General features: G+C 42.8%; 1 protein-coding gene across 3 annotated transcripts in view; it reads left to right on the forward strand.

The window, feature by feature from the left end:
- The window catches only part of LOC145355563 (1-phosphatidylinositol 4,5-bisphosphate phosphodiesterase zeta-1-like), an 83,982-nt gene that overhangs the window by 41,750 nt on the left and 28,922 nt on the right, over positions 1–13,310 (forward strand). For all 3 annotated transcript variants that reach the window (XM_080207809.1, XM_080207811.1, XM_080207812.1), the window contains one exon: positions 6,411–6,593. In XM_080207809.1, the coding sequence (XP_080063935.1) occupies positions 6,411–6,593 (183 nt within the window). The remainder of the gene's footprint in view (positions 1–6,410; positions 6,594–13,310) is intronic.

Below are 13,310 nucleotides of genomic sequence, written 5' to 3' on the forward strand. Positions count from 1 at the left end.
GTAGGTCAAAAGGTGGCTCATCACCAGCTTCTCAAGGGCATCTGGGGATAGGCCACATAAAACTGGCTTTGCCCGCGCTGCCCAGATATCCTGAATGAAGAAAGAAAAACCCTCAAAATCCCTTCCCTGCACTCACTGGATCCCCATTTGACTTTTCATGGACTTCTTTACTCCATTGACCGTGCCATCATTTTTGTAATCTGATTCCGACACCGCAATTTTACCTGCCTGCCCGCCACGGGAATAGGAACAGACGAGGGGCGAACAATGGGAAGGTCAGTTGACCTCAGGCAGAATTTTACGGTTTCGGGATGAGCGAGAGGCCTAAAACCCCCCCCCCCACCCCCCCCATAGTTTGGATTTCCCTACGCGCTGTTGCCCTGCCGCCCTCTAAATACTTGGGGCAAACCCTGCAGCATCCTGCACTTTCTACGTTAAATTGCAAATCCTCTCTGTGGTTCGGATTGCTGAACCTGTGCTCCTTTCACACAAAGCTCCCTGCTGGTGGCCCATTTCACATCGCCAAATCCATTCCTGGTGATCAGTCAAAAACTGGAATGCGTTCAAATTTTTGAATGCAATGTCGCCATGGTGACATCAAAAAAATTAAGATGGAATGGGGAGGAGTTGCAGCTCAATGTTGTGACGGCCGTATAAATACAAGGTAGTGTTCAGTGACTGGCAAATCGATGTGAGTCTACCCTTTGAAACAAAATCCTGGAAAATTTAGGTTCCTGGATTCAAAAGGAAGAATGTGGTAATCCATTATAAAGAAACACATTTTGTCCTCTTCTATCGCTCTCTTGCAAACATGGATTTCAGTTCCACAGGTACCAGGTAATCCTCACCAGACTGTACTTGTGTGGCTGTATTCAGTGATTATTGACAGGCTTGTCACTATAACGCAGCCCAGTCCTGTTCCCTTGTTCATAGAATCCCTACAGTGCAGTAGGAGGCCATTTGGCCCATCGAGTCTGCACCGACAATAATTCCACCCTATCCCTGCAACCCCATGAATTTAAGTTGCTACTCCCCCTGACACGAAGGAGCAATTTAGCATGGCTAGTCAACTTAACCTACACGTCTTTGGAGTGCGGGAGGAAACCCACACAGGCACGGGGAGAACGTGCAAACTCCACACAGACAGCGACCCGAGGCTGGAATTGAACCTGGGTCCCTGGCGCTGTGAGGCAGCAGTCCTCACCACTGTGTCGCTCAAAGTTCTGCTCACTTTGCAGCTGAATCATCAGGTCCAGGCCTTGTGATTGATGTGCGCATCGAGGCCAGTTCCAGCGCCTGTTCATTTACCCCGTGTGAAATCAGCCAATTCAACATAGGTTTGAGTAGAAAATGGAATCTCTCTCATTTCTGTGGCTCAGCAGCACCTGTTGATAATCATGACGGATTACTGGAAAAGACACTAATAATTACAACCAGGGTAGAATTATGAGAGGCAGCTAACGCTTTTGAAATTTATTGAAAATCATTCTGACAATATAATAAAATCACAGTGATAATAATTTGGTGGACGTTTAAAGACAAATCTACCACTATGTTTCTGACAACTGTTGCACAGCTGATCGATTGAATGGCAGAGAAGTCAGGCTCTGCAACAGGCGGTTGGTTCTCTACATCCAATATTTCACGATGTACGAATAGAAATTCCCTTTACCTTTCAAAGAACTGAACCCCCTGCGGACTCGGCCTGTGGTGCCGGTGCGTCTCCACATAAACTTGCACAATGGATTGTGTGAGAGGTGGTAGAATGGTGATGGCGGTTTCTCTACAGCAACATAGGCAGAAGGGTCATGGAAATGTTGGAAAAATAGTATCCCAATGCGAAGATCCCCGCACCCATCTTCCACATTGTACACACCGGCACACAATTGTTATTTACCTCACAGCCCAGTTCATCCAGGCTCTGAGTACTTTGTTCCTCTGCTCATTGCTGAAGGCTAGATGTGCACTCTAATCCAGCATTCTAATCATTTAATTTCATTTTATTTCAAGCCATTAAATGGTTGAGAGCTTAATGAGGTAGAATGGTTTACAGGTACCGTGAAAAACAATTTATTTCAGGAAATTTACTGGCCCTCATTTATATTTCATTAAATATTTGTGCATGAATCAATATGGCTGTGAGCTTCAAGCGTGAAATCCTGACACAATTTGGTTTATTGATTGAAAAGTATAAGTTTAAGAAGCTCTACAAATAGTTTCATTATAATGAACTTCATTGGGACATTAAGAGCTCGATTATCCTTGAGATTTCTGAGTTTGGGTGTTGTGGCCAAGATACTAGAACAGAGAGAGGCCTACTGCCAAAACCTAGAAACTAAATTGCCCCTCATGTCTATCACATCTCTGCTCATCTCCATTCATATTTTGACCAGTGTACGACATTTAAGTTAAGCTGTGCATCTTAGAAAAATAGTTTGTTTCTCCTTTCTTCTTTTATTTCTTTTTGATGGCTGGGTCCTCTGACCTTAACTGCAGCTGGGATTCCCCGGTGTCGCTGCGGTGAATGGACATTTGGCTGAGTGCCAAATTCTCCGTTCTCCCTGGCAGCTGCAGTGGGGCATACGAGACCAGAGAATCCCAGCCTATATTTCTGACTGATAAATCTATAAGTTTCTATTATTTGTTCTTTCCTTCCCTGGGCATTCTACTTTTGCTTGGAGCTGTAGGCCTCCTTTCCCAATACAAGTTTTAACAATTAAACCTTTCACCAGGGTGTGCTTTCTAATCCATCAAATGCTGCTCTTCCACTTACAAAGCCCTCAGAGGACCCTGTTGACCATAGACTTCCATTAGAATCATTGAATCCTACAGTGCAGAAGGGGACCATTTGGCTCATAGAGCCTGCACTGACAGCAATCCCATCCAGGCCTATCATCATAACCCTATGAATTTACCCTGACACTAAGGGGCAATTTAGCAAGGCCAGTCAACCTAATCTGCACACCTTTGGAATGTTAGAATAAACTGGAGCATCCAGAAGAAACTCACACAGACATGGTGACAACACGCAGACTCCAGAAGCCAGGCACCAAGTTCCTGGAGCTGTGAGGCAGCACTGCTAACCACTATGCCACTGTGTCACCCAACATAAGGTACAGCGTAATCAGCTGTGGTCTTCAGCCTCAATGGTCATCTTTAAGTTACCTTCAAGAGACTAACCACGTCCTCAGAGGGATAAAGAAAATAAATGTGGAGCACAAGGGCACAGATTCAGGATTGTTAGAGGAAATTTCAGGAACAACTTGAAGAACCATCTCTTTTCGAAGAGATTATTAGTAGCTAGGACCAGTTAATAGAAAAGACAGATGAAGCGCAGAACACTGAACACGAAAATGAAATCTAAATGCTATGTTGGAAATTGATGATATATTGTTCCGGATGGAGGCAGTAACAAAACCTCATTAATCTGGGCACACCTTGTGAAATATGAAGTTATTAAACGAGCCATCAATTTATACATTGGTCGTTTGGAAAAATGGCACAGGAATTTATTGGAAGATAAGACGTGGTATGGAAGAGTTGTTTGTACCAGGATAATTAAATGGATATTTCGTTGTACATCTTTACTGGAAATCAATAAAGCATGCCAGCACCATAAAATATAAAGCACATTTTTTTAAAAGGCTCTCATTTTCACTATTTGCTTCAAGTGGCTTGGTCTAATCCAAGTTTTTAGATATGGATTCTAGGCATGTAATGCAATCGGTAAGAGACAGATAGTTTCAGTGATCTATGGCCAAAAGTTTCTACAATGTGACTCACACTGCTATTGTTAAATCTATAAAAAATTCAACAAACCCCACTGGCTTCCAGAGGAGATAACACTGATGTTTCTTAGGTGTGTGCTCATTTACAATTATGTATTAGCATGCAGTGGAATGAAAATGATATAAATCTGTTGTGGGAGGCTGAACAGACAGGAGATTTCTTTGCGACATTCTAAATGCATTTTTCAGCCCGTGTTAACCAGAAACTGGAGCGTGAGAAGATAACTGCAGAACATTTCTGTCTCAAATTCGTTCACTGCATATTTTATCGACCTTTTAATTACACTTAGACAGATTATGAATATTGAGATGTCACCTATGTTCAAGTGGATAGAAGGGATATGGCAAGTAGTCACTAAGAAAAACACAACTTCAGCTGTTCAGATCTCCAAGACGTTGGAATGCAGGGTGAACAAACATCCGGAGGTGGATGCAGAGTGGGACTGGCACTGATTGCCAATCCCAACCTCCAGACTGTGAAACAATACTGGAAGAAGATCTGTATACTTTGTAAGGCGGACAAGACAAGAGATGTCACAGTTCTCCCTTACACGTCAGTGTACTCTTCACCCCCTCAGGCAACAATTAACCTCTCATTATGTCCTTGTTTAAGGTTTATCTTCTTTTCCTGTGACTACATGGCTCTCTTAACTTGCAGCAGTCGCCTTGTGGGAGGCAACTTGGGAACAACCATCTGTATGCCCCCCTGCCAACTCCCACCCTGAAATGCAGCTCATGCCAGGAGTCAGTTTATCTGAGAAAAGGGTTAGTTTCTATCGTACAGCATTTGGAGATAACCCTGTCCCACAGTATTGGCACCTTAGATGACACCTTGTGGAAGAGTCGTGCCTACAGGGAATGTTGTACCCACCCTGAATACCTGTGAAACTGAAGAGAGGTGAGTAAGACTGGTGCAAAGCAATTGTGGATGTTGAAATCTGTAACTAAAATACTTCAACTTCTTTTCAGTCTTGGCCTCACTCCTGCCCAATTGTGCCTTTTCATCCCCAGTTTTCACGTCTTCACTATTGGTGGCGACAGCTTCATCTGTGTGGAACAGTTCTGGAATTCCCTTCCTATTGCATCATACATCTGTCTTTCCATCAAGTGCTGCACTAAATCTACATGTATGACCAAGCTTGTAGTCACTTGTCCTAGTATCTCTTTATACAGCCCTCCGATTATGTCATGTGTCCTTCCCCAGCAGCTCACACCTTCATGTAAGCAAATGCAGTCAACTCAGTGGTCCGACTACTGCACAGATCTGGGGATCACAAGATAATTGACAAGAGGCCGGTTACAACTGCAAGTTGGAGAGAACTGCTTTCTGCCTGTCTTCTTTCATCAGAGAAAATAAAGCTGATAACTGCTGGAAATGATGGGAAAATTCAGATCCATTGTTCTATTGTTGCTCCCTATTGCTACTTATCGTCTGACAAAGTAACAGCGAGTTTAACACCACTCTGTCATTAACATGCAAGTCACAGAGTAATTATTGCCACATTTGTTTTGAACTGAAGGTTGGGGGAAGATTCTAACGAGGTATGATGTGAGATGCGTCCACTCCATTGTTGGCTGACGCTTTATGGACATGAAACTGCAGCTTGGCACCAAGTTCACTCCTTCGCACTTGATTGATGAGATAAGATTTAATGTCTGCTCTGGTTTGATGAGCCTTCACACTTTGAAATGTCTTGTTACAGCTGGCAACTACCAAAGACTCAAGGTGCAGGTGCAGTTGTAGATTGCATCCTGGGCAACGCTACTTTGAAGTTCCTTTTCGAGTAATTCATTTGAAACACATTGAGATCTCGGACAGCAGAACTTTAATATATATCTGGAAAGGGTTGACAGACTGGGTCCCTTGTCTGTTTGAAAAAAAGATGCCTGAGGAGAGGTCTTTAAAATTATGAAAGAATTTGGGAGAGTCGGAGTTTCCTCTTGTGGGGATGAAGATAACCAGAGGCCATCAATAGAAAGTAGTCACCAAGAATCCACTCAGGAATTTCAAAGAAACTTTGTTACCCAAAGAGTGATGAGAATGTGGCACTCGTTACTGCAGGAATGAGTTGTATGGATGCATTTAAAGAGAAGCTAAACAATCCTATAAGGGTGAAGGGGATAGGGGGTTATAATGATAGATTGAGATGAGGAAAGGTGGCTTGAATGAGCCATAAACACTGGTATGGACTGGCTGGGCGGAACGACTTGTTTCGGTGCCTTGTATCCTATGTAAATGTCCTTGAGCCCACGTTGAGCAAAATGACCCAATGAGTAATGTCACTCATTGGTAGAAAATACATGTTTCCCCTGCACTCACAGCAGTCACCATAGTGCAACTTTAAAGAGCTTTATATAAACGCTAATAATGTTTGTTCCAATTAAGCATATTTTGGATCTGCATCTTAGCCAAGGCAGAGAACAGAGACAACAATCTTTACCAAAACACAGGGTAGTAGTCTTCTCAACCGTGTAAATATCATTATGGACTTAATGAAACTAACATCAAATGTTCTGCTAAAATAATGGAAGTTGTATCTTCACTCATGCTGCACAGGAAGAAAATTATGTGTTTGTTACACTTATTTCCTTTCTCAATTAACATGGCCTTTCCTTTTGCAGGAGTTAAAGCACAAGATATTGATCAGGTGTAAGAATGTCCGAAAGTTCACTTACTCAGTCCCAGGAATGTGGCAACTTGTGGATGGGGACATTGGAGAAAACGGTAAAGAATTCAACCCTGAGGCAGAATCAGAAGTGAAAAGTGTGATACCAGTGGGGATACGGGCATTCAGGATGAAGAAGGTAAAGTTCAAAGTGGAATGTAATTACTCCAAAACACATGTACACACTGACCCCAATATTTGAGACATGGCCTCAATAGAATAGATTCCAATTTATTGCTCAAAGTTATGGCTTCAAACCCCACTATTGACTCCAGCACAGCGCCTAGCCACTATCCAGCGCAGTGAAGGGAGAGTAGAAAACATAGAAAATAGGAGCCAGAGTAGGTCAACCAGCCCTTTGAGGGGCTGCACGACTGGATTTCACAGCTGTTTGTGCCAGTGGGATTCTGTGGTCCTGCCGCAGTCATGATGTGGAGATGCCGGCGTTGGACTGGGGTAAACATAGTAAGAAGTCTGACAACACCAGGTTTAAGTCCAACCGATTTACTATCGGTTACTATCAAATAAATCAGTTGGACTTAAACCTGCTGCAGTGAACAGTGATGCGACTGAGTGTCAAATTCTCCATCTTCACTCGCAGTGGCAGTGGGGTGTGAATGGTCGGTAAGATATAAACATAGAAAATAGAAGCAGAGGCAGGCCATTTGGCCTTTGGAGTCTGCTCCGCCATTCATTTTAAGAACATAAGAAATAGGAGCAGGAGTAGGCCATCTAGCCCTTCGAGCCTGCCCCGCCATTCAATAAGATCATGGCTGATCTGTTGTGGCTCAGTTCCACTTTCCCGCCCTCTCCCCATAACCCTTAATCCCCTCTCTTATCAAGAACCCATCAACCCGCTTCTTAAAAATATTTAGCGAGGCAGCCTCCACCACTTCAACGGGCAGAGAATTCCAGATGGCCGATCATCAAATTCAATATCCTGATCCCACCTTCCCCCTCATATCCCTTGATCTCTTTAGCCCCAAGAGCTATATCTAACTTCGTCTTGCAATTACTCAATATTTTGGCCTCAACTACTTTCTGAGGTAGTGAATTCCACACATTCACTCTCTGGGTGAAGACATTTCTCCTCACCTCATTCCTAAAAGGTTTACCCCTCATCCTCAAACTATGACCCCACCATTGGGAGCATTCTTTCGGAATCCACCCTGTCTAATCCCGTTAGAATTATGTAAGTTTCTACGCTATCTCCTTTCATTCTTCTAAACTCCAATGAATGCAATCCTAACTGACTTAGTTTCTCCGCATATGACAAACCTGCCATCCCAGCATCAGCCTGGTAAACCTTGAGTGTACTCCCTCTGTAGATCAAGCCGTTATCTTTCTGGTGATGAATGGTGACCTTGTATGTCTGCTCCTGTTGATAAGAAATCCTGTGGCACAAGCAGGCTAGCGGCAGGGAATTATTCTCATGTCCTAAGTCAACATTTGTCTTATAACACTAAAAGCTGATTGTTCATCTGTTTACTGTTCTGGTGTCTTTCTGTAGTCAAGTTGGCTGCCTCTTTTACCGCCAAAAGTCATCTATTAATGCATTTTGAACTGGCTTGAGGAAACAGCAACAGATTATATAACTGCAGGGTTCTCTTTTTCTTCTGAGATTGCTTCCATATGTTAAGCCATAAGCGCTAAGTGCTTCAATTGTAGCAAATGACTGTTTTGGGAGAGGTTTTTCAATATGCCTACTTCCAGTTTGATAAACGCGAAGGGGGAAGATAAGACAAATCACTTCTTTTACAGTGAGTTGTGCTCTGGAATGTACTGCCTGAAAGTGTGACGGAAATTGATTCAATTGTAATTTCCAAGAGGAAATTGGAGAAGCGCTTGGAAATGGGGAAAAGGTTTTGGAGCAATGTAGAAAGAGAACAGGAGTGGTATTAACTGTATGGCTGTTTTAAAGGACTGACAAAGACAATGGGCCATATGGTTTCCTCCTGTGTTGCAAGATTCAGTGATTTTTTTTTGAATGGTATTACAGGCAAAGAAATGCAAATGTGTTCTTTTCTTTTAATTTAAAGCCAGACTCAAATGACAGCAAACCATTGTGATCAGCAAATTTATTCTGAAGCAATTTCCAAGGACCTTTCTCGAAAATTGCTGACATCGCAGGTCTTTGGAAAAAACAAATGGAGTGGTGTGTAAAAGAGGCTGTGATTCTCTATCACCCATTTTGCACCGCTGCTAAAGACCAATTTTACTTCAGCTATGTTCCATAAGTGCAGCATTTAATCTGCATGTTATAGCAAGGACGTTCCATGGAGTTTCCAGTATGGTGCAGTGCAATTCCAAAGAACGCAGAAGAGGATTGGCTTCGTCTCAGTTGGTCGAGAGGATTCTGTCCAACCCTGTATCGGTTAAAAAACAAAAAAACAAACCCTTAAAATCCTAGAAATGTAAAGCCCCCCCTTGAAAAATGCAATAGACAAGTTAAGCCTTTTTGCCAATATTTTCCATTTTAGCTTTGGGATTCTTGAACACCTCCGTTTTTGCTCCATTGCTTGTGCCTGTTCTATGCCTTTCACTCTGTTCGCTGTATTTACGTGATTGCTGGCAGCAACGTGCCAAGGTTTCTTTAACAATGAGTCGAATTTTTACAGAATTAATAAGATTCCATGGACCCAGTTGCAGAAATCCCTCCCCCATTTCCGACAGAGCCCATTTTTGCCAGTAGGGAATGATTCACACAGGAAGGTATCCTGAACTCAGTGGGACTATTTGAACAGAATGCTAAATTCAAATAAACCCCATTTTGGCTGTTGCAAGAGCCTTAACTCACAGCATACGAGTTACAGATTCATCTCTTGACGTGTGGATAATGTCTGTTTTACTGTCACGATCTGAGGTTTTCTTGAATCTCCCACTCTTTAAACAGTAGAAAAGCTGCCTGTTGTTATTAGTGATTGTTTAAAAAAAAACTCTGCTGGACTGCTTTGATTGACCGGTTGGCTGGTGTTGACATTTCCCTGAAGACTATTATTATGTCATTAAATAAGCTTGAGTTTCAAAGTGTACAATTATCATAGCAAGGAGTTCGGAGTTCACAGTTTGATTGACAGCTTAAAGAGTTTTAAAGGATCAGCTGTTTTCGATGAGGAGTATGAATATAAGTTTGTTTTCTATAAGTGAATTAAAAAGTTTGAAAAGGCTTCCAAGTCCATCCCATACCATCTCTCTGGAGTGTAGATTGAGTGCGCTGAGTTGGGAAATTTCCATAATCAAACTAGAACCATGGAATCCCTACAGCGCAGAAGGAGCCCATTGCGTCTGCACCGACTCTCCAAAAGAGCACCAAACACAGGCCCTTCCCCCTGAGCTATCCCTGTAATCCCATGCATTTACCATGGCTAATCCACCTAACCTGCACATCTTTGGCCATGTTAAATTGCCCCATAGTGTCCAATCAACCTAACCTGCACATCTTTGGAGCGTGGGAGGAAATGGGAAAACTTGGAGGAAACGCAGGGAGAATGTGCAGACTCCACAGAGACAGTCACCCAAGGCTGGAATTGAACATGAATCCCTGGCGCTGTGGGGCAGCAGTGTTAACCACTATGTCGAACAACTCAGTAGCAAAAGTCCAGCCCAACCCCTCATAAACCTTCACAACCCTGGAAAAATAAATTAAGATAACCTCCAAATTGCACTCATATTTACACAACATCCTATCTTTGACATATATTGAGTTTTGGATCTTTCAATTATTAACCTCGCCCTCAGTAAATGGAGTGTTGTCATTCATTGCAAGGCGAATGGAATACGGAGGCAAAGATATTCAACTGCAGTTGTGCAGGACATTGCTGAGACCACGGCTAGGATTTTCCTTGGGATTTGTCATAGGCGGGGTGGAAAGTTTGGCGAACCAACAAAATGTATGTTGAATTTTGGCGGAAATCTCTGGACTTGCCAAGGGAGGGATGGGAAATCCCATCTGCAGTACTGTCTGGAGTTTCGGCCTCCTTACTTAAAAAATAGATGCAATTGCTTTGAGAAGCAGTTCTGAAATAATTCCCTTGACACATTCCTGGATTGAAAGGGTAATCTTTTGAAGAAAGGTTGGGACAGATTGTGTCTGTCTTTGTTGGAGCAGTGTGGTGGGACAGTTGTGTGGTACAGTGATTAGCACTGCTGTTTCACGGTGCCAGAGATCTGAGTTTGATTCCCGGTTTCGGTCACTGTCTGTGTGGAGTCTGCACATTCTCACCATGTCTGCGTGGGTTTCCTCCAGGTGCTCCAGCTTTCTCCTGCAATCTGAAAGACGTGCTGATGAGGTGCATTGGCCATGCTAAATTCTCCCTCAATGTACCCGAACAGGCACCGGAGTGTGGCGATTAGGGGATTTTCACAGTAACTTCATTGCAGTGTTAATATAAGCTTACTTGTGACACGAATAAATAAAGTTTAAACTTTGGAATTTAGAAGAATGAGAGGTGATGTTATTGAAACATGTAAGGTCCTAAGGGGACTTGATAGGGTTTATGCTGAAAGGATATTTCTCACTGTGAGAGACTAAAACTCGGGGACACAATTTAAAAATAAAGGGTCTCCCACTTAAGATGGAGATAAGGAGAAATTCTTTTCTCCTAGAGGGTTTGTGGGATTCTCTTTGCTAAAGAGCAGTGGAGGTAGAGTCATTGAATCCACAGTCTGATCAGCCATGATTGTATCAAATGGTGGAATAGGCTCAATGGGTCAAATGGCTGACTCCTGTTCCTAATTTGCATATTCATATGTTCAACAGGTTTTTTTGGGAAGAGTATGCCAGATTGCATAAGGAGATGCTTCAATTTGATTTATTATTGTCACATGTATTGGGATACAGTGAAAATGCATTGTTCCTTATGCGCTACACAAAGTATACCATTCATAGAGTACATAGGGGAGAAGGAAAAGTGAGGGTGCTGAATATAGTGTTACAGTCATCGCTAAGGTGACTTAGCGTTATAAGGTCTGATGGCAGTAAGGAAGAAGTTGTTCTTGAGTCATTTGGTATGTGACCTAAGACATTTGTAGCTTTTTTCCCGATGGATTAAGGTGGAACAGAGTACGTCCAGGGTGCGTGCGTTGATTATGCTGGCTGCTTTTTTAAGGCAGCAGGAAGTCTAGACAGTGTCAGTGAGTGGGAGGCTGGTGTGCGTGATGGACTGTGCTATGTTCTTTGTAGTTTCTTGTTGTCTTGGACAGAACAGGAGCCACAGTGATACATTCAGAAAGGATGCTTTCGATGCTACATCTGTAAAAGATGGTGAGAGTGATATGGACATGCTGAATTTTTTTAGCCTCCTGAGAAAGTAGAGGAGTTGGTGGGCTTTCTTAACTATAGCATCGGTGTGTAGGGACTAGGACAAGTTGTTTCTGATTTGGATACCTAGAAACATGAATCTCCTGACCATTTCCAGTTCATTCCTGTTGATGTAGACAGGGGCATGTCCTCCACTACACTACCTGAAGTCGATGACTATCTCCTTCATCTTACTGACATTGAGGGAGTGATTATTGTCATCGTACCAGTTCACCAGATTCTCTATCTCTTTGCTGTACTCTGTCTTATCATTGTTTGAGATCTGACCCACTACGCTGGTGTCATAGTAAACTTGAAAATGGTGTTGGAGAGGGATTTGGCTACACAGTCGTAAATGTATAAGGAGTATGGCAAGAGGCTGAGGACACAGCCTTCTGGAACACAGGTGCTTCTTGACATCTTCCTGAATGCCTCGTGTTCTTGGTTCTCCCACCAGAGGAAATAATTTCCATTCATCTTGTCCAACCTTTAATCACATTAAATATCTCAATTGGAAAATCCCTTCATTTTCTAAATTTGAGGGAATACAAACACCTCCATTAATCTCAAAGGCTACCTAAATGCTTCTTCACCTTTAGATTTCAGCTTGGCAGAAAGATTACACCTCCTCACAGACATTTGGGGAATTGAGTTTAGGAGTTGGGAGATAATGCTGCAGCTGTATAAGACCCTGGTCAGACCCCACTTGGAGTACTGTGCTCAGTTCTGGTCGCCTCATTACAGGAAGGACGTGGAATCCATAGAAAGGGTGCAGAGGAGATTTACAAGGATGTTACATGGCATGCCTTATGAGGATAGGTTGAGGGAGCTAGGTCTTTTCTCCTTAGAGAGACGAAGGATGAGAGGTGACCTGATAGAGGTGTATAAGATGTTGACAAGTATTGATCGGGTGGATTCTGAGAGGCTTTTTCCCAGGGCTGAAATAGCTGCCACAAGAGGACACAGGTTTAGGGTGCTGGGGAGTAGGTACAGAGGAGATGTCAGGGGTAAGTTTTTCACTTAGAGGGTGGTGAGTGCATGGAATCGGCTGCTGGCAGTGGTGGTGGAGGCGGATTCGATAGGGTCTTTTGGATAAGTACGTGGCACTTAGGAAGATAGAGGGTTATAGGTAAGCCTAGTAGGTAGGGATATGTTCGGAGCAACTTGTGGGCTGAAGGGCCTATTTGTGCTGTAGTTTTTCTATGTTCTATATTCTATTTATTCTCCATACATTCCTTTATAGTTTACGTTGCTTTGTGATTTTTCCCAATGAGTGAGACCTTGTGCATGAAATATCCAGTAAATAACCATAAAGTAATTAGCTGCACTGAGTGCTATGAGGATAGCTACTCACAGACAAAGGCTCTTAATCAAAAACAATTACTTTCTTTGTCTTGCTGAAGCACATTTGCTTTGGTTCGCGCCCATATATTTCATTAGTCAATGCCAGTGTGTTTTGTTTTTCATACATCCTTAAAAGCCACAAAACAATAAGCCCTATTATTCTGAGCATGGTCCAGAGAACATTTAGTGCTTTTAATACCGTGACATGTTTTA

This window comes from Carcharhinus amblyrhynchos, chromosome 19, assembly GCF_965287045.1.
Source record: "Carcharhinus amblyrhynchos chromosome 19, sCarAmb.v2.hapA, whole genome shotgun sequence".
NCBI lineage: Eukaryota > Metazoa > Chordata > Chondrichthyes > Carcharhiniformes > Carcharhinidae > Carcharhinus > Carcharhinus amblyrhynchos.